Source organism: Acanthopagrus latus, chromosome 14, assembly GCF_904848185.1.
Source record: "Acanthopagrus latus isolate v.2019 chromosome 14, fAcaLat1.1, whole genome shotgun sequence".
In the NCBI taxonomy this organism is placed as follows: domain Eukaryota; kingdom Metazoa; phylum Chordata; class Actinopteri; order Spariformes; family Sparidae; genus Acanthopagrus; species Acanthopagrus latus.
In genome coordinates this window covers 22,089,375-22,111,220 of record NC_051052.1, presented here as the reverse complement: position 1 = coordinate 22,111,220, position 21,846 = coordinate 22,089,375, and the positions used below count along the sequence as shown (strand labels likewise).

General features: G+C 42.0%; 2 protein-coding genes and 1 long non-coding RNA gene across 8 annotated transcripts; 1 reads left to right on the top strand and 2 right to left on the bottom strand.

The window, feature by feature from the left end:
- Positions 1-555: 555 nt before the first annotated feature.
- irf5 (interferon regulatory factor 5) lies at positions 556-7,234 on the bottom strand. 5 transcript variants are annotated; one of them, XM_037122121.1, is made up of 11 exons: positions 6,967-7,232; positions 6,331-6,383; positions 6,102-6,225; positions 5,757-5,971; positions 4,127-4,313; positions 3,284-3,315; positions 3,170-3,197; positions 2,696-3,034; positions 1,724-2,113; positions 1,526-1,644; positions 556-1,149 (listed from the first exon to the last, which is right to left on the bottom strand). In XM_037122121.1, exons 4-11 carry the CDS (start codon positions 5,928-5,930, stop codon positions 961-963), a joined length of 1,458 nt encoding a protein of 485 aa, XP_036978016.1. In that variant the 5' UTR covers positions 5,931-5,971; positions 6,102-6,225; positions 6,331-6,383; positions 6,967-7,232; the 3' UTR covers positions 556-960. The 5 variants fall into 5 exon arrangements, with proteins under 5 accessions (XP_036978016.1, XP_036978017.1, XP_036978018.1 ...); XM_037122126.1 differs by having other exon boundaries at positions 986-1,160; positions 6,967-7,234; XM_037122122.1 differs by lacking the exon at positions 6,331-6,383.
- A 1,579-nt stretch (positions 7,235-8,813) lies between these two features.
- On the top strand, positions 8,814-13,254 carry LOC119032240. Of its 2 annotated transcripts, none has more exons than XR_005078819.1 (2): positions 8,814-9,060; positions 11,793-13,254. It is a non-coding gene; the product is annotated as an uncharacterized LOC119032240 (long non-coding RNA). The 2 variants fall into 2 exon arrangements; XR_005078818.1 differs by having other exon boundaries at positions 8,814-9,169.
- A 153-nt stretch (positions 13,255-13,407) lies between these two features.
- LOC119032234 (protocadherin-15) lies at positions 13,408-19,485 on the bottom strand. Its single transcript, XM_037121171.1, has 13 exons — positions 19,362-19,485; positions 17,995-18,088; positions 17,105-17,313; positions 16,442-16,498; positions 16,205-16,297; positions 15,997-16,083; positions 15,807-15,917; positions 15,545-15,709; positions 15,277-15,367; positions 14,970-15,076; positions 14,687-14,887; positions 14,488-14,610; positions 13,408-14,098 (listed from the first exon to the last, which is right to left on the bottom strand). Exons 2-13 carry the CDS (start codon positions 18,059-18,061, stop codon positions 13,994-13,996), a joined length of 1,416 nt encoding a protein of 471 aa, XP_036977066.1. The 5' UTR covers positions 18,062-18,088; positions 19,362-19,485; the 3' UTR covers positions 13,408-13,993.
- Positions 19,486-21,846: the final 2,361 nt, after the last annotated feature.

Sequence of the window (21,846 nt, the reverse complement as noted above, 5' to 3'; positions counted from 1 at the left end):
TTAGCCTACAGTGTGATGTTAAAATCTCCTGTGAAAAAGGTCTTTTACTGTCCGACTGCAGGAAGACCTGAACAATCAAATCTAAGCATCAGGTTTTTTGACATCACTCAGTAATCCGACACAGGTGATGTCATCATGACAGCTCCATCCTGGTGGAGTGGGAATTGTGGTTAAATTGGTTTCTGTTTATTGTCACCTTAAACACACCTGTCCAGATCCGAAATTCTGAACTAAAGGAGAGAAACTGGAACCTCATTTATAAAACTGTTCTCAAAATTCATAATTGAACTTTGTTTCAGACCTTTTTCCAAAAGTGTGTTTATGATCATCAAAGATTCAACAAATTCTAATAAGTATAAATTTGTCTCTTCACACCTGTGATCAATTAAAGTGAATGCACCTACTCGCAACATCCTCATCTGAACAGCACAGATTAAGTTCGGTCAGGAACAACCGAGGACCAAAGACAAGATAGGCGAGTCTTTAAGTCATGAAAGAATCTAGACTGTTTGAGGATCTCACGTCACCTCCTTGCTGATTAAAAACCAGAGCTGATGTGTGAAAGAATACTGCAGCGGTGTTTATTGAAATCCTGAATACACTCAGAGGAGCTGAAGTGATCTCTGACAGGTGAAACACAGTTTGTTGTCATTGAACACGATAATGTCTGTTGGAATCAAGGAATCAGGTGTTCAGCATCAAACTGATGATCTCTTCAGCTGCAGTGGAGACATCAAAACATGGAACAATAAATGGGATGATAGTTTATACATCATCATCAATCTGTTCAAATCTAGAGACAAACAAATTCAGAATAAACGATCACAGCAGAATTGTTCATTATATGAACCACTCTAACACAAACTGACTGAAGAGGAGGTGGAGCTGCTGGTAGTTTCAGGTCCTCCTGAACCTCCTCTAGTCCAGGAGCTGATGAAAATTATGTCAGGTTCCTGAGGTTCAGGGGACATTGGGGGTCCAAGGCCCCTGGATGTGTTGGCTTTGCAGAAGCCTCTGCAGCTCTTTGAACTGTTCCACCGTCTGGTCCTTTACGTCGGGGTTTGAAATCTGCAGGCGGATGCTGTCTGTGGACCAGCTGAGTTCTCCAGAGAACATCTCTGTCAGGATCCGAGCCACCACTGGCACCACCTGAGGACAACCTGAACCATGTTAAAACTTGACTACCAGAATCATGTTGAAATTGGAAGATGAAAATGATTTAACTCATCGTTTACATCTAAAAATGTCAATTTGTGTCCTATATGTTTTCAGAGTCTATTTATTTGATTGAAACCACTTCTGGAATCACAGGAAGTTGTTGGTCATGATTAGAAAATCGCAACATGTTTCTTAAAGATTTAACACATAATGGCTGATGAGGAGTCCATAATCAGGAGTGAGTGGACTTGGCAGGTGTTATCTACTCTCTGTGATCAATAGATATTAAACATTTTTTAAAAGTGGTAGTTGACACAGAAAAATAAATCACGTTTAGAGATAAAACTTTCATTTAATTTGAACGCACCTGGACAACAATGAGTTTCTTCTCTTTGGGCTTCTTGTCGGGCCAGTCCTCCCCAAAGCAGAAGGTGATGTCGAAGGGTGGAGGGTTCTGAGCTTCACCTCTCTGGAACAGGATCAGTCCTGCAGACAGGAGAAAAGTTCATCATCAGGATCAGACAAAAACATCCAGAAGCTTTCACCCTGTTCTCTGATTGGTCACCTTGCAGGAAGTCATTGAGGCTAAACACTTTGATCTTCCTCTCCCTCTCCATCGGGTTCGGTGGACCCTGTTCGGGCATGCCTGGTCCGGACCAGAACACTTTACACTGACAGAGCCGGATGGCGTAGATATCCTGCTCCCAGATCTCCAGGATCAGACCACGGTCCATCACATCCAGCAGGGCCTCAGTGTAGAATTGCTGCTTCTGGTTCTGGATCTCAGACGTGCCTGGGAACAGGACCTGCTGCAGGGTGACGGGTCCAAACAGGTCCACCTGCTCGGGGGTCGGCTCCAGGTTTCCATAGTACAACCGACAGCCCTGAGGGTTACTGACGGTCAGTGAGCCCATCGTCCGGCCCCGGTACTGGAACTTCAGGTCTAGATCTGTTACTGCGTTAACACGGAGAGGACAGTTAGCATATCTGTTACTACTACAGGCCCAGGCCAGGTAAACCTTCTGCTTTAGTCACCCTGACCTTGAGCCAGGTGATTAACATTGGGGCTCTTCTGATGGAGCCAGGCTGTGGTGTCATGGATCCCTCTGTATTCTTGTAAGACCCACCCTACTCCTCCTCTGATTGGCTGGCTTCTTTGGTTTGGTGAATGCTCAAAGCATCACTGTTCCTGAGCTTTTTTGGTTGGTTTATAGGTTGTAGTTTTCTGGTAAACACACCTCCTCCTTCTGTCCACGGCTCCATCACCTCTGGAGCTGCCCAACTGTCTCTTGACTCATTAACTAAAGAATCAGCTGAACTCTATTGCTTATCTTATGGTTGTACCAGGACCACAAAGCTGTGGTGACTTTTGTCATACAAAAACACAAGCTAGTCAGAGGCAGAATAGAGTGGGTCCTGCAAGAAAACCAGCAGGAGGCTAGCACTTTCCCTCTGAGTCCAGTCTTTGTGCTAAGCTATCTAAAACTTCTGGCAAAATGAACCAATCAGCACACGAGCGGTCAGAGGTCGTACTCACGCGGGACACTGCTCAGCAGATCATACTTGCAGGGTTGGTGGTTCTGACCATCCGTCTGGTTCTGGGCACCCCCCATGCCGCTGGCTTCCATTGGGGCCGCCTCAGGAGTAGCAGAGGCAGCAGAGGGGGGCAGAGGATTCAGGTCCTGGAGTCTGTTAGAGAGTCCTGCAGGATGGGTCATGGGGAGGTCTGAGGTCGTGGAGACGACTTGTTCTGGGAGCAGAGGGATCGGGATCACTTGAGGAGGTCCAAATGTCCCGTTGGTGGACAGACTGAACTGACTGATGTCTGAAGGAACTGCAAAGGAGCTGAAGGAGGTGGGGTCACTGTTCCTGGGGTCTGAGGAGACATGACATCATCACAGTACATTGTCAGACCCCAGATCTGGTTCCTCAGGTTTGCCAGTGTCGACTACTCATCTTTCACCAGACTGACATAAAAACATTCAGATCAATAACAGGTTCAGATACTCACTAATTGAGAGCTCCATCAGATTCGGCATCTGATAATTAAAAATATTTGACATGTTGAGTTGTTCAGATGATTAAAATATCAACATTTGTATTTTTTTTACTTTTTCGTCCTCACCTCCTCATCATCATCATCATCACCACCGGCATCTGAAACAGGGAACAATCCAATCAGATGATCGAAGAGTTCACTACATGAATAAAAATGATTTCCAGGAAATGAAAGACAAAACTCTTACTTGAGTTTAACGTGCAAAAGCAGTGTTCATGGGCAACCTTTTTTAATTCTTTAGTTTTCTAAAGAAATTCAGTTTTTTTAAAATCACATAAGCTAGTAGCATGCTAATGCTAACAGTAAGCTCTACAGTTAGCGTGTTGCTTCATCAGAATGCATCAGGTCAAACTGATCACTGATGTATTGATCAGTCAGACAAACTGATCAGTATTCATCAGGTTCCTTTAGAATCAATGACACTCAGAGTCGTAAAGGGATAGTTTGTGTTTTCTGAAGTGGGGTCTACAACAAAAAATCTACAACAGTTCAAGTGTACGTTGTATAGGGAATATTCACACCGCTTTACATCACTGTCAGACCTCCCTTTCTTTTGGCACTACATTTTCTCAGCCATTTTCTAGCCCATTTTCTAACCCTAACCCCTAACCCTGACGGCGATGTTAAGTGGTGTGAATTTTCTGCCATAGATTTTTTAAGGTGAGTCTTGTTTTAGGTGGTTTATTTAACTTTTTCTCTGGATCCTGTTCACTGCAGTACAAAGCTGAACGTCTGGGCTGGGGCGGCTCTCTACTTCTCCAAACTGAGGCTGAGCTGATCAGTGATTACAGTAGGAAAAGACTGACTATAGATATGTACTTTATATGACCCCACTTCAAAAAACACAACTATCCCTTTAAATACAGTCCTTTTCACCTGTACAACATCACTCCAGGTGAGCATCCTCACCTGTGTTCCCTGGCTGCTCACACACTTCGTAGATTTTATACGGTTGGACCGGCGTCTCCTTCGTTCCGTCATATTTCAGCTGAAACTCTCGACTTTTGTTCAGAGCACAGCGAAGGTTCGCTTTCCATTTCGCTGGGTCGGGTTCATCCACACCTTCCTGATATTTACCCGTCTCCAGAGCCCACGCCTGCAAGACACCAAGCAGGGCTCATCAACCATATTTACATTCACTCAAAGACTGCCTGTCAGACATGTTGAAGGGCTTTACCAACATTGTACATTTACAATAAGGCTTGATTCACATTGGATCCAGTTGAAAACGGCTGGGACAGGAAAGTTAAAGCTGGCTCAACTTTTGGAGAAACGCAGCCCAACTTCACGATTCTCCATCACATAAGCTGGTATTCAGACTATGACTGAAGCCAAAGTGGAGTGTAAAGTCATGTGCTGTGTGTGTTCACTCAATTTGGCTTCATGCCCCAGTTTAAAACAAACAAAGTAATGACGCTCATCCTGGTTGTTGCTTGTAATCTGTCGATGAGGACAAACAATCCCTAGTAGAACCAGCATGCTAATTGCATAACAACATAGCAGCTTTGTCTTTTTGGCAAACTGATCAGCAGGGGGACCCCAGCACATCACACACGGACCGTGTAGTGACACTCCCACACCGCCGGACCAACCTGCACCAAAATAAAATGTAACAAAACTCTTCAAAATAAAACTTCATGAAAACCTGTTGAAATAACAAGTACCGAAACCCGTAAAATGTATTTTTCTATTTCTACACGTAGAGGAGATATAACATGTTCATCTGTGAGCTAGGTTAACTGTTTCCTGTTTCCAGTCTGAATGCTAGGCTTATCAATTATCAGTTACTTATACTTATCAGACAGAACACGTCATCAGTGTGTGAATGTTTTTTACTTTTTCAGAGTAAAACTACATGATTGTTTCACAAGAACTCAGAAACGAGAGACTACAAAATATTAAATCATAATCTTTGTTAGTCTGACCATCAGCTGTGATAAACTGCAGGTTAGAATTAATAACATTTAAAATATATAAAACGTTAAATTATCGGTTAATAAAACTGGTTTCTCTAAATCGCAGACAGGAAGTTAATTTAGTCTAAACTTGCAGAGAAGAAGAGTCCACTAAATATTGAACTGTATCTTTAAATGGGAAACTGGTCACATGGCAGGAAGTCTGATTATTTTTAATGAAACCTGTTCAGTCTCAAAGAAAAGCAGAAGCAGTGAAAGAGGAAGTGACATCATCATCAATACAGTTCGGCCAATTAGAATGAAGTTACAAAGGCGTGAAACAGGAAGTTGAGGAAGTCACACAGTTCCTTCTTCTGTTGGACTGCAGGCTTTCTGTTGGTCTGATGAGGCGTTTCATCACAACTTCTCCTTCAAACACAAACTGAACATTTTGTCTCTTGACTTCAGCTGCAGATCAGAACAATTTCATTTCCCGCCTGATTCATAAATATAACATTTAATCAGTTCACAGACGGCCGACTCATTTTGACAACATTGATCACATAAAAACAACATTTTTTGATATGTACCAATCAGATGAGACAGAGAATCAAACAGGATGTTGTTCAGAAGTCACTGCTCACCTTGAAGATGGTATTCTCATCATCGGATGCCGGTGTGTGGCGCGTGGCGTGTTTCCAGGGGATCTGGAAGAGTCGGTGGTCTGGACTGAGCCACTGTAGACCAGGATACCTGCCACTGTTCACCTGAGCCAACAACCATGGCTTCAGACGGATCCTCCGAGGCTGCATGCTCATACTGGGAAGACACTGGAAGCACTGGGAGCACTGGGAGGAGACTGGAGAACAGGGTTATGTTGAAGCGAGTAAAGATTTTGTTTTGACACATAACTGAAGCTTTGAACTGTTTTGAATCAGATTTAAAGGAACACTTCACCCAAAAAGTACATTCAGTCATCATCTGTTCACCTCAGTGCTGATGGTTGGTCAGCTGATCCCAAGAACCCAAACTGATGTGAGAAGACGTTAATAAATCCTCCTCAGATCAGGTTGTGATGTGTTCTCTCCTGCAGACTGTGATCACACAGACGAGCTGTTTGGAGACATCGGATATTTAAATCAAGTCTCAGCTGCTTCAGTTGTTTAGCAGAATGCTGCAACTCTGTTTTACTGTGAAGCTCCAGAACTGTTATATCACCAGGAGGAGGAGAGGATGACTTTATATCACCAGGAGGAGGAGAGGAGGACTTTCTATCATCAGGAGGAGGAGAGGAGGAGAAATGTAGTTTGTTTAAAGTGACTACGAGGAACTTTTCAGTGTTTATTAAACAGCCACATGTATCACATATAAAATCACATATCAATACATTTCCTCCATCCTGCGATATCTGACACTCTCTTCACAAACAAATGCTCGTGCCTCCATCTTCATCAGACAGCTTGTGTCCAAAAAAATCAGCAAAGCTGAATCTTCCTCGTCATCACTTTGAAATTTAAATATACATTTTTTTCTACAATATAAATCTTCTAAATGACTCTTAAAACAGACATCATGACACAGATCATCAGTTAGTTCAGGTGAGTGACTCAGAAATGTCTGTTTGTGTCGACCTGCAGTTTAAATAAAGGTTTGGTTTAACACGTTTTTGTTCCTTAAAAGTTTTAGGAAGTCTTTGAGTCAGTCATGAGATCAGACCAGACCAGAACCCATTAAAAACTGAAACATAATCAATCTGAGACTCAGATCATGACGTCAGGGGCGTTTCAGCGTTCTGAACACACACGCGTGTGTGTGTGTGTGTGTGTGTGTGTGTACACTGATTGACGGTCTCACCTGGTCCTGGTCCTGGTCCCGGTCGCCGTCGAGTTCCCACCGGTGACTCTGCGCTCCGTGAGTTGTTTCACCACCGCGTACTCACGACTTAACCGTCAGCAACGACACCGTGACGTATACAAACAAAACATCAAACAAACAAACAAACGGCGGGAGCCGCCGACACATTGAGATTGACAGTGATCAGAGGAACTGTGACGGAACTACTTATGATTTGTCATACTGACAAAATAAAAGCTTCAGACAGTCCGTCGTGACGAAATGAAGGCACGTGGTTACTTACTTCCTGTCAGACATACAAAATAAAAGCGGGTGGATGAAACATGCTGCATCCTGTTCTGAACAGATAGCGGGTAAATATAAATAAATACTGCAGTATGAATACTCGGATACAGTAGAAGTATTTAAAAACCGCTGAGTTTGTTTTATTTCAATTTGTTTCGGTTTAAAGTAAACTATTAAAACACATTTTCCTCTTTATGTTGTTGCAGGTTTTAATGTTCATGTTTCCACTGAAGTGACAATAATGCATAAATTAATATGACTCTTTATTTGATTTGATTGCACTTATCTCTGTAATATGACTGAATTTTAGGGTTGGAGCTCTTTTTTCTGTAAATTCAGATTTCTTCGTCAACAACAAAACAAGTGAAAGATGAGTTTGGTGTTCATCTCCAAATATCTTATGTTGAATAACAGCAGAACTTCTAAATGATCGGGTGATCTTTCAGTGGACACTTATGTCATGTCATTGTCCGTAACCGCTTATCCCTTTCCATGGGGTCACTGGGTGTTGCTGCTGGAGCCAATCCCAGCTTTGTCTCAGGGTGAGGGCAGGGTGCTCCCTGGATAAGTCGCCAGCTCATCGCTGGGCCCTCACTGATGAGCAATGTGGGGTTCAGTATCTCGCTCAAGGACACTTCGACATGCAGCTCAGCCTTGCCCGGAGCCGGGATTTGAACTAGCAACCTTTCGATCACTAGTCGACCTGCTCTACCCGCTGAGCTACAGCCGCCTGGAAACTTATGTTTGACTGAAGATTGAATGTGAAACGGAAAAACAAATGTCCCAGTTTCCAGGACATTAAAGGATTTCTGATTATGATTCTGATATGTTCTCTGACTGGCTGAAAGACAAGCTGTCTTTCAGCCAGTAACTAGAAGAAGAAATAGTTTGAGGCAAACGCTAAATAATTTATTACATTTTTATATATATAATTTACCTAGTAGATTAATCCTGATTCACTTGTTCTTCATCATAACAAATGTAAAAATATGTTAAATTTAGAAACATCCGTTGATAACTATGAGCTGATTCAGCTGCTGGTGTTAATGTTGGTCAAAGGTCAACAGTCGACTAATCAGAGCTGCTGTCATTCAACAGCGGCGGCAGCACATTTTTATAAATTCTTGAAAAAATATTTTGTTTAAAATCCATCTTTCTTTGTGAAGGATTGACTGGCCACTTTTTGTTTGTTCCTCTCTGCAGTTGTTTTCCTTCCTTCTGTCGAATGTTTGTTTCATTTTCACAACATAAATAACAAAAAACTAAATGAATATGTGACAAAACTTTCTGTTAAAAATGTAAATATTTTAACCTGACTATTTTGTTGAATGACAATGTCAGATGTCATCAGATTTTACTCTTTCTTTTTCAGTTCATGGTGACTCTTGCAGTTTATTTATGTATTATGTATGTATGTATGTATGTATGTATGTATGTATGTATGTATGTATGTATGTATGTATGTATCTATCTATCTATCTATCTATCTATCTATCTATCTATCTATCTATTTATTTATTTATTTATTTATTTGTGTGGTACAGTTTGTGTTGTGCCTTTACTTTGAAGTTTCCTGTGGAGGTGGGGCTGTGATGTGTCAGCCTCCCATTGGATAATTGTTGTTTACATAAAGAATGAAGAAGTTCATGAGTTGAAAGCAGGAAGTCATTACATGAAGAAAAACTCACTGAAGATCATTAACAGACATGAAAATTTAACTAAAGGAACAAACTGCAGCCGAGCGAAAACTGTGGACTGAAAACCAGAGACCACATGACAACACACCTGAAACTACAGCTGAGCAGACAGGTGAGGAACATGGAGCAGAAACAGATGAACACTGAATCAACCAAAATCTCAATGAACTGTGACAAGATGCAATACTTTGCTGCCATGATGGATGTCTGTCTTCATTTAGGTGAGTCAGATCTACCTGTCCTGATGACTAGCCACTGGGACTCTGTTTACAGGTGTGACTGTGAACCAGATGTTCATGTACAAAGAAGCTGTTAGGCTGTTGTTGTATTTCTTTCTTGGTTATTTTAGCTGTGTGGTCATTGGTACAGGTGTGTGCACAGGTGTGTGTTTACAGGTGTGTACAGGTGTGTGTTCAGGCATATTTCGGTGTACTATGTGTTGACTGTTGGCAGTCTGAGATGTTTTGTTTATTTGTTGATCTAAAACTTAATATTTAATGTTTGTTGTTTCATCAGATGTAATTTGTTTAACGTGTCTAAAGCAGCGAAGGATCAACTGAAAGTGATTAATTTATGATTGAAGAGTTAAAATATGTCCAGTGTTTGATGGTGACCAGCAGGGGGAGCTGTTGAACTGCTGGATGCTGATGTGTTGCGTTTGATACTCACTCCTGTCACTGTCAGTGCAAATGTAAACTTCATCTTTTGCTGTTGTTATGAAACTGTGACAGCAGGCAGATGACAGGAAGTGACTCACGCTGGACGTGTTGTGTTATCTGATTTATTCATAAATGATAAATTATTAATATTCATTAGTTCAAAGAGAAAAAGAAAAGCAGAAACAGTTTTAGTTTGAACATGTCTTTTAACATTAAATACTAATAATTTTGACTCATGCTGAATAAATAACAGTGTGAGTTAGACAGTTTTCTGCTCAGCTGATTTCAACCTGTCACCAGGTGACATGGTCCACACAGGTACAGATTCAGGTAGAGGAAATGATCAAACATGGAAACCTGCTGAAGTTATTAAGGATGTTTTTAGACTTATTGTTAGAGTTACTTTAAACATTTATTTTTAGCTGTTTGATTCTAAAAACTGATCACATCTGACCACCACAACCATCACCAATAAACACAGCTGATCAATAAGATCAATAAGATCAGTTCATTGGTTTGTTCAAATTTAAATTAACACTTCAAAATGTCATCAGTTATTTCCGATCAATGATGAAGAAAAAGTTTTTTAACAATTGAGTTTTCCAACAGGACTTAAAGCTAGGGTCTTTAATGTTGTTCAGAAACACATTTTGTTATACTGGGTGAAATGGTCCTGCTATCCTGAGAGTAGTCAATACATTATGTATTCAGAAAAAGGAACAAAAATAATCAGTCCTCTGTGGCAGCTGCAGGACTGAGAAAAAGCGTGCTATTCGGATACGTTTCACTGATGCCGGAAATATACAGCACACTCCTCTGCAGAAATATGGAGTTGCAGGAGAAGATGTTCATTTGGTTACAATGGCAGAGAAAATGCAGCCAGTGTTACGTTTAACAGCTCACCCAGCTAAAAAGGCAAGGAAAAGAAAGCCTGAGGTAGAGAAGGCTGTGACAAAATAGGCTCTGGATAAAGAAAGAAGTCAGACCCGAGTCAACATCGGTGCTGCGTTTTAGCGGTGGAGACAACTGGGGCATGTGAAGGGCCTGAAAAGTGATGCAGAGGTTTCTCTCTTTCTGTTGGACAGGTAATGATTTGTTTTGTTTCAGGGGGATTTGTTATTTTCATGAAATATGTAAGGTTTGCCAACTTGGCTACGTTTGTAGCTCGTATTAGCCCAATGCTGATGTTAGCTTCTTTTTGTCCTGTTTTTAGCCATGAGAATGGCTAATGAGTCGGCCCAGTGTCCACTGGATACGGTCCGCTGCATTGCGGCTCCGATCCAGTTTTGCTTCCAGCAGTCCCCACCAGTTGCGGTTTGAGTCCGCCATGGTGCAGTACGGTAGACAGCTGGCCTCAGGAGGCCGAGGAGTTCCCACAATAATCACATATTCACTCACGACCGCAGTTATAGGTCTGTGTTATTAAAAGCAACAACACAAAGTGTTCCCAAGGAGCTTGTGTTTGTCTTGTGTGCTGGTGCTTGTATGCTGGTGTCAACATGGAGTGTTTTATTTTGAAAAGTAACCAGATGTTTGTTATTTTGGCGCTTGACTTCCTGTCTGCTCTGTGCATCCGGCATCTCCTTCTCCCTGCTAGTCCCACTGCCAGATACGCATTCAAGTTTGGCGTGGCGTGGCTTTGGACGGAGCACTGACGGATGGGGGGGGCGACTTAGAGGAGGTGCCACTTTCAAATCTTGCTAGCTCTCCAGGATTGTAGACCCTAGCTTTAAACATATCATGTGTTTGTGAAACATCTCAAACACATGAACAACACAATGAGTACAGATGATCTGTGAACACATACACGTAAATAATGTTCATACATGAAGACAACATTTACATATTTGTATTTATAGTGATTATTTATGAACTGTATTCATCCTTAACATTGTTTTAAATGTGTTCACACTTGTAGATTTTTGTGAATCAATTAGTGAATCGTTAGTAAGGAGACATGAAAATGTCATCGACATGAAAATAAACGACAACAAGAGAAAGTAAACATGATTAAAGACTCCGGTCAACTGTTTGTTTTTGCTCTGTGATTGGCTCTTCAGACACATGTCAGATTAATTGTTCTGCTCTGTGATTGGCTCTTCAGGCTGATCACATAGACCGTCTACCTGTATGGGTCTTCTAAATCCTCTGATTGGTTTATTTTCATTTTGTTATCCCTCTGAAGAGTCTCTGCTGTGCTGTCATCACTTGTGGACACACCTGTGGACTCAGCTGCTCTGAGGGTTTCGATGGGTCCTTCAGGTTTTTCTTGGACAGGACACAGATATGAGTGCTGTCTGGATCTTTTCGCAGGATCAATGATGATGTTTGATGATGATGATGATGATAATGATGAAGGAGGAGGAAGCTGAGAGTGTCTCCGGGTGTAGACTCCATGTCTGCCATGTGAAGAAGACTCATACTGATGGCTGAAAGCTCTGGAGTATGAAGACTCGTCTGTGGAGAAGACTGGTCGACTGGAGCTAACCTGTTGGAGACAACAGCTTGATTCGTCTTCAGTTTGTTTTCCCACACACCCTGAACTTCTCATCCAACTGCTGGACATAAAGGTGGAAAACAGGCTGAAGACCACCACCTGGTGGCCGACTGAAGTACATATCATTAACTTCAGTTTATACTGTTCATAACTTCAGTTTGTACTGTTCATAACTTCAGTTTGTACTGTTCATAACTTCAGTTTATACTATTCATAACTTCAGTTTGTACTGTTCATAACTTCAGTTTATACAGTTCTGACTTCAGTTTATATTGTTGTGACTGCAGAGTAAGCTTCATTCACATTCAAGTTTCACAAAATTAAGGAAGTTTCTAACCAAAAAAATACAAAAAAAAAAAATGAGAAGAGGAAATATAAGAAAGGGATGAAACCACTATAACACAGAGCACCACCCTATTGCTCATCCACACGATGGTGAAGGTGGATGTTACAGAGGGTTAGAGAGCACCACAGAGAGGCTATAAACAGAAGCACATCACAGGAAGTGCGCACTGACTATCACAACATGACGACTGAAGAGCAGCTTTGAACTCACTGTCTGAAAGCAGAGCAGATGCTACAGAACAACACAGGAAGTGCAGACATCAGGTTGATATAAACATCCATGCACACGTGTCCCATACAGATGAGGCAACCTTTAACTGTACCCTAACCCTTAAATCTTCAGTAACTGATGTCTCTTTTGTAACATTGATGCTGTGATTGGTTGTGTCTCCTGATGAGTCCAATAAGTGAACATCTGTCTTTTTAGCTACTGAATGCTCTGCTGTGTTCACATCTAATCTCTGTCTGTCTGATGTTTGAAGTGTACACTGACTCTATACAGCTTCTTCTGTGAGAGCACTAAGAGCCAGAACAGATCAAAAATGATGTCTGTAAAAAACGACTGCAGATTCAGCTGATGATTCAGCACCAGAGACACAAACTCATCATCACACTTTCTATAAGATATTCATCAGAGGTGCTTTATGTTTGTAGAGAAAAAACACACAATTGAAACCAACAAACATCTTAAACATGTCGGCAGGTGATAGTGTAAGAGTTTAAGTTTGTACCACGTTGGGATGTTTTCCGAGGGCGACAGCTGCATGTTCGTCAGTGTTTGTTTGTCGCTGACGTCTCCTGATGGTTCGAAGCAGCAGAAACAAAACTGATGATAGAAACAGTAGCAGGATCATTGCTGCGATTCCTCCTGCCAGCCTGCTGTCCACATCTCCAAACAACTGCTGCTCAGTGAATGCACCATGAGGGACTGAAAACAAGAAAATTAATGTCGGTGGATGCAGCACAAGTGACTGAAAACAGGATAGAGCTTATGTCAGTGAATGCACCACGAGAACTGAAAAGATGAAAATTTATGTCAGTGAACAAGGGACTACAGAGAGTTATATATGTCAGACATCTATGGGATCATTCTGAAGGTCATAACTTGACATCTGACATCTGTGACATCAGCTGTTAATAAACTTTTTGACTTTTCTGCTAAATAGTCAGACTTCATTTGTGAATCATGAGTCATAATGAATAAATTCATTCAGAACCAAAGAGGCCATAAGTCACTATGATGTGTTATAGTTTTGTCTATGAATAACAGATCCTGTTGTCCTGCTGAGTGTCTGTGTTTCTAATGAGACTGTTATCTCATTAATGAAACAGATGACTGATCAGTTTGTGATCAGTGGAGTGGAAGACTTCCAAGAGCCCCCCCACCCTTGCTTTACAACCCACTGCACTGCTGTGTGTGTGTGTGTGTGTGTGTGTGTAAGAGTGTGTGTGTGTGTGTGTGTGTGTGTGTGTGTGTGTGTGTGTGTGTGTGTGTGTGTGTGTGTGTGTGAGAGAGAGAGAGAGAGAGAGTGTGAGTCTAAGTGTTACTTGCTGCTGCTGGTGTTCTCACCTGGTTGTCCTCGCTGCAGGACTTCAATGTCCACTGAAGCTGAAACTTCTTCTCCTGACTCTTCATCTCTGGCAACAACCTGCAGAGTCACAGACATAATCACATGTACAATCACGTGTTAATGAGTTCAAGTTGATGATTGTTTGTCTGTATTAATGGTCTGCAGAACGATAGTGTTATGGTCATCTGGATCAATGATGCGTTAATGTGTTCAACAACATAAGAGATCAATCTTCAGAAACATAAAATAAACACTTGGTTTAACCCTGGCTTTGTGGATCCCTGGCTTTATCGGACATAACCATTGTAGTAGTTTTATTTCCTTCAACTAAACTTGGACCACAGGGCTGACAGATAAGAAATCAGTCAGTTGAAGAATACTGCATTATTGTAGTACTGTCATACAGGCAGTACTACCTGAGTGGTACTGCATTATTGTAGTACCATGGTATAATAAAGGTAACCCACCTGAAGTATGTGTCTTGCAAATGTGTGCAGTTGGTCTGTCCTGGCGATCAGAACCCCCCCTTGGGTGACTTGGTACAGTCCAGATGGAGGATGGAGGGAGTAGTGGATGTTTGGATTCCGGCCCTGTGATTAGACAGCCGTGATGACTTACCCGGTTTCATACAGGTTATAAAACAGGTAGAGCAGCAGATGTTCTTACATCAGGGAAGTCATCATCTGACACTTGGACCTGTAACACCTGGTTCCCATAGGTGGAGATGATGGAGGCGGGGCTAGAGCTCTGGATGATGAAACCTTTAAAGGTGGTTCTGTTGAAGACTGGAGGGAACATGTTCTCACTGAGAACTCTGATCAGAACCGATGCCACACTGTACTTCAGTCGGTCATTGGCCTGACACACCTGTGACCAGAGGACAGGTGGATCGGACCTTGTTTTGCACTCTTGTTTTAGTTGAAAAGTAAACAGGAAGTGGTGCCGTTACCATGACACTGAGTGTGAAGTTTGCCATCAGCTGCTGGTCGTTCACAGGTCGGGTTAACCTGATCTCACCTGTCCTGTTGTTGATCTCAAATCTACCCTTATCACCACCTGCTGACACATAAACACATCTGTCCACACACACTGAATGTCCTTAAGTCCAGCATGAGACTGTCTAAACAGAAGGTGAACCAGCTGTCTTCACCACTCAGGTAGTTCTCCCTGCTGTCTGAGGACTCATTTAAGTAGTTTTGCTGACTACACAGTTTGTGTGAGGTGTGTGTCACATGACAGGTTGTGTTACAACTGACCGGACAGGATGGAATAGATCAGAGGAGTGTTGATCCCTCTGTCTCCATCCTCTGCTCTGATTGGACCAGGAGAAAACTGCAGAACCGCATCCTGAAACATAGTTGTTTTTAGAAAATACGAACAGAGAACAAAAACAGACATTTACAACATTTATAACCCTCAAAACAATATTAACCTTCTTCTGAACTAATTTTACCTGAAAGGATCAAAACACCCCAACAGCTGTGCACACCTGAGTGTTTACCGTGTGTCTGTGTGCGTGTGTACCTGCTGTTTGCGTGTGATGTTGGTGGTGTAGGTGGGGTTCATGCAGACAGGAACACCTGGAGAGACAGGTGTACAGGGCAGGAAGTGAGGGTACTGGTCGTCTCCATCCTTGATGATCACCGTCAGAACAGCAGACGTGTTGAATTTCTCCACAGTGTTCGCTTCCTGTTCACATCATCAGCAAAATAAAATGTCTGGACAGGATGTTGTTTTTACATCAGGTGTTTTAATAAAAAATAGTTTAAACCAGCTGGAGTGTTACCTGAGCCCAGATCATCACCTGCAGATGCGTTCTGGTCTCATAGTCCAGTGGTTTGTCCAGAACTATGTTTCCAGTGTTGGGTAGATCAATCCTGAAGAACCAGGCGTCACGCTGCAGTTGACAGGTGACAGGATATTGAGACATATACGAGACACAGACAGAAGTGTGTGGACGGGCCTGAGGTCCTTACCGATGATTGATCAATGATGTAAGTGATCATGTCTCCATCAGCGTCAACAGCCTTCACAGTGAAAACCACAGAGTTCACTGCTGTCAGCTGCACACAAAACACACTTTATTATAAAAGATACAAATGCACCTTTTATACGATCACTTTTCTGAAAGGTCATTTTCTATCTAAACGTAAAGAGAAGCATTATCAGTCAGCCATGTTCTACCTCGCTGATAGTGAACGGCTGAATCGTCTCCTGCAGGAAGTTCGGTCTGTTGTCATTCTCATTCACAATCTCCACCAGGATCCTGTACTGACTCTGAGGAACAAACACCACTTATATACTACTGAGGATATCTGTTACTGTACAACAGGTGACTTACCTGTGCGACAGGTGACCCACCTGTACAACTGTTGTCTTACTTGTATGACAGGTGGCCCCCCTGTAAGAGAGGTGACTTACCTGTATGACATCGTCCTCATAACAGGTCAGCTCTGCTATCAGCACTGATCCCTGAACCTGAGGGACAAACACACACCTGAGTCGAACATTTACTGTAGGTTACGCAGTTGATATTTAACTGCAGGTGTAGTTCAGGTGAGATTAAACTACAGATGAGATGTGTGTAAACTACAGGTGTGTTTCTGGTCTATTTCAGGTGTACTTCATTTGAGATAAAGCTGTAGTTCACTGAGATACAGATGTAGTTCATGTCTAGTTCAGGTGAGATACAGGGGTGGTTCAGGTAAGGTACAGGTGTAGTTTAGGTGAGATTCAAGTGTATTTCTGGTGAAATACAGGTGTATTTCAGGTGATATACAGGTGTAGTTAAGGTGTGATACAGGTGTAATTCAGGTTTTGTTCAGGTGACATACAGATGTAGTTCAGGTGAGATTAAACTACAGGTGAGATGTGTTTAAACTACAGGTGTAGTTCAGGTGAGAGACAGGTGTAGTTTAGTTGAGAAAAAGGTATAGTTCAGGTGAAGTTCAGATGTAGATCAGGTGAGTGACAGGTTTAGTTTATTTGTAGTTCAGATGAGATATAGGTATAGTTCAGGTGCAGTTCAGATGAGATACAAATGTATTTCAGGCGTAGTTCAGGTGTGTACTGATGCAGGTGTACCTCTCGGTCAAGGACTCTGGAGGCGGAGCTGTTAAGTCGGATGCTTCGACCCTCTAAGTAGAACCAGTCGGCGTTGTCTCCGGTCAGACACAGGCGGATGGCGCCCCCTCCTGGTTCTCCGGTGATACTGAGGGTGGATATCAGCTGACCCGTCCGACTGTTCTCTCTGATCGATGCAAAGATGTCCGACCCACCCAGGCACAGACTGGCTGAGGACCAATCAGATCTGTCTTTAGACTGAATGTGTGAGCATGATCAATACTGCCTGTCAATCCTATTGATTCTCGATCAGATGGTCTCTGGTTTTAGGTTCCCAGTACAGACAACAACTGAAGAAAACCTCTCTAAGTGCTGGATCATAGGCAGTGCTGAACTGAAGAAGCCTCTTAGATTAGAGGGTCAGTCAGAAGTAAAGAAGTCAAACAAAGAGATGCTGATTTTATTGAAGCTCCAGGAATTTAATTTTTATAAAGTTTATATCTTTTGATTGGTTGCAGACAGTGGTGAGACACACGAATGAGCAGAAACAATTAGCTAATTAGATTATTTAATGGAACACGATGCAGATGATGGATGAATCCTTAAAACCTCAGTGTCTCTGCTGTGTCACTTTTTCCAAGTCTAATTTTTCCATAAACTAACAAAAGGAATAACATGTTTTACTATTTGGTGATTATTTCATAGATTTTGCTGGTTTGTCAGTTTGTTGGTTGGTTTGCTTTTGATGTTGAAATTGAATGACAGGGAACTGCATTGACCAAGGTATGCACTCTACTGAGTTAACACCCTGGTTTAAAAAGATGAGCTCATTAATACACACGCGCATACACACACACACACACACACACACACACACACACACACACACACACACACACACAAGCTCTCACCTGTAACAACATGATAAGACAACCTGAGAGCCACCTGCCAGATTAGCAGCCTGCAGGGTCTCAACATCTTCCTCCACCTGCTCCACCTTCACACCTGCAGATCACCAACAGATCAACAGTTACTCATGTTAATGTTGTTTGTGTTACAACAGTGCTGCTTAACTCTGAGCTGCTGTTTGAACTTTGGTAATCTGTCCACCAACTGAAACTGTGATCATGACCTGACTGAGACCTGAGTCTTTAGAATTATTCATTATGTATTTGGAAGACGGAAGAATACTTATTTGTATTGTAGTAAACTGTTGCCTTGTTGACACAGGTGATTAATTAACAGAAACTTTAGTCTGTGATGATCCATTGTGATTACGATTTCTCTTCTGCTGTCAGATTTTTTTTTGTTTTATTAAAACTGAATCTTTGTTGTTCCGACAAAACAAAATGTCTGAGGATGTTTACTAAACTGAATAATGAATGAATCTTTAGATAACAAGGGAGACATGACTGCAGTTTGTTGTAGAAATATGTGGAGGTCAAAGAGAACGTACCTCGGAGCAGATTAATAACCAAACACATGATGAGTCATGATTTATTCATGAGGACACAAGAGGACTGAAAACAGCCGAGTCACACTGATGATGTCAGGGTCACATGACACACTCAACGGTCCAACATGGAAGCCACTTTTAATGATGAGATAAAAACATTAAAGCTGGTACAACTACTAATTAACACCTTCAGTTTGTCCACTTTGATTTTGAAAGTCACAACTTCCACAGGAAATGTGTCCATCCTGAACATCAATCCCTCCTCATATTTCCAAATTTTAATGTTGTCAGCAATTGTTCTGTCACTTTTTGTGAGAATCGAGGATCTAAAGACAGAAGGTGAGCTGATCATAAACAGAAGTTTACATTATTCAGCCATAAGTGTTTTTACTTTAAAACATGCCCTGAATAAGACGTGACCTGATGAAAACATGACCTGATGAAGACATAAGAAAGACAGAAGACGGTGCAATCGGTCGAACATCATGATTGGTCACAGCAGCTCATCAATCTGAGTCAGTGTGAGTTTCACAGGCAGGATTTAATGTGGGATTAGACAGGACTGTTTCAGTGGATTGTGACACGTGTTCATATAATTGTGTCTTCATGAAATCAGATACAAATACATTTGGTAAAGAGTGCCATAGATAAATAAATTCATAAATCTGTGTGTGTGTGTGTCTGATGTCAGCTGACTGTGTTGTGAAGTCCTCAGTTCTCAGGTGTTTTCACGTCTTCAGCAGAACATACGAACACACGACACCCCACCTTGTTGCCTCACCTGAATATGAACACAAATATGTATAAAATAATCACACTCACCTCTCTCTCTCTCTGCTGCAGGTCTACAGACGGTCGGTGTCTCTTGCCTGCGGCCTCATGTTGTTTCAGTTTTCAGTTTGTACAAATTATTTTCCTCTGAGAGAACAGAGACCAGCCTGTCACTGTGTGTGTGTGTGTGTGTGTGTGTGTGTGTGTGTGTGTGTGTGTGTGTGTGTGTGTGTGTGTGTGTGGAGAGAGAGAGAGAGCATTAGCCAGGGCTTACAAAGCATTAATGAGGATAAGTAGGCCAACATGCTGCAGGACTTTAAACCAACAGGAGACCTGTTAGTTCGACCTGCTGCTCAGTAACAGGAAGTATTTACTGAAGTACTAATACCACACTGTTAAAGTGCAGAGGTATTTACTGAAGTACTAATACCACACTGTTAAAGTGCAGAGGTATTTACTGGAGTACTAATACCACACTGTTAAAGTGCAGAAGTATTTATAGTGTTTCAAGACTCTCACTCCTCAAGACGAAAAAGAATAAAGGATTATCTGGTGCCCATTTCTCTTTATGCTACATGAGAAAAGATATTCTATAAAAATAGAGTCTGGTGGATGAATGGAGAAGTAATGAAGCTACTCTGTAGTCTGGTGATGCAGCAGTCGATACTTCTGTATCTGTTGTCAGGTGGCAGCAGGGTGAACAGACTGTGTCTGACTGGGTGCTCTCACGTAGTATCTCTGGAACACTGTTGCCAACTCCTCAGCATGGAAAGTCGCTATTGGCTGTCCTAAAAGTTGCTAGCATAATAATAAAACAGTATGTTCATCATTTTCATTCTCTCCTCTTGGAATGACTGAGTAACATCAGATGACTGTGTATCATGAATTCATCAGGGGTGGCAGCAGAGCTGACAAACTGCACGTGATGAAGATGAAGAAGACCAGTGAGAACGAGACAACACTAAAAACAGATCCAAATAAAAAGTTTACATGGTGACAGTTAGAAGAAGCTTTATTTAACCAGAGCCTCGTGACAGCAGTACTTATAGGCTGATTCATGGAAACCATAGATTGTATAAATGGTGGACCGAGCTGACATGTCGTCACCTAAAATGAATCTCACGGTTAGCTATACTGGCTGTTGCCATCATGGCAGCACCTGACTCCAGCTAATTAGAGGTGTCTGTCATCAGGCAGTGTCTTTCCTTCTTCATTTCTTCTCCGTACATTCATGAAATAAAGAGCAATTCCCTCCTTGAGCAGTCAGATAAAGAATTGCAGTACATTACTGTGGATTTCAGCTCCTACACGGTTTGTTGTTTCAGAAGGTAGAGAAGCAAGAGTTTAAAAAAGGGCCACACCCCTAATTACACATAACCTTAAGTGTTGAGTGCAGTGAGTAATATAAAAGTTGTGATGAAGGGATAAATTATCAACAGAAACCAACATGTTTATTTCTGCTGTCAACTTTTTACATGGGCTCTTCTGGGGATTGACTCACTGTTGGAGCCTCGAGTGGCTGTTTGAGGAACTGCAGGTTTTGGATTTGACTTGAACAAAAACACATTAATTTTGTCCTGTGTTGACTTCCTGAAGTGTATTTCTGTCATTCAAACTGCAGATTTTATGATCAACCAGTGTTTTGTTTATCAGTTGAACTGAACTGTTTCCTGTTTTTCTTCAGTCTCAGTGTGAAGCTGAGGGTTGTCAGTGATAATATTGTCAATATATTGGTGATGTCATTGATTATTATTGAAATTGGCCCTTGTAGGTTGGAATGTTGCTGTTTTGGGGAATGGATGTCATAACTGGCAGATTGTCTACTGTAATAAATGTAGTATTTCGTTGATTGTGTAGATCAGTGGTTCTCAACCGGTGGGACCCGCCCCCCTGCAATGAAGCAGCTTTGGGGGGCCCAGCTTGCAAAAGGTTGAGAACCCCTGGTGTAGATTTTACTTTGCTTGATATTATGTGAGGTCCCCCATCTTATGGGAGGGTGACGACCCTCCCTGTTCTCTCTCCATGTTCTGACATCAGCAGGGTCGTCAGCAGAACTGGCACCACCTGGGCTGTGAGTGTCTGGGTGCTTGTAACACTCTCCTGGAGCTCAGTAGCTGTGTGCTCTCCTCCCAGAGACACCTTGTTCAGCTTCTGTTTGGCATCTGGGTTTCTGTGCTCCTTCTTACAACATTACACACACATTTCTCGGCTCATGCATTCACCTACATCACTGATTCCATTGACTACATACGGCATGATAAGTTTAGGTAACTTTTTTAGTAGGGGTGTGACGAGATCTGGTGCCACAAGGTCTTGCGAGATTAAACCTGACAATATTTCTTGTCACGTTAAAAATCTGTCTCACCAGATTTGAGAGCTATCCGAACTTCTATTTGTGACCTGTGGGGGCAGTAATGCACCTTTGCTACGTCTAGCCTGCCAGAACCTAAAGAAGGAGAAGGAAAAGAAGAAGAGGAGGAGAAGGAGGGGAAGCAGCAAGCAGCCAGAATGATGTTGGAAAATACTGTATTACCAT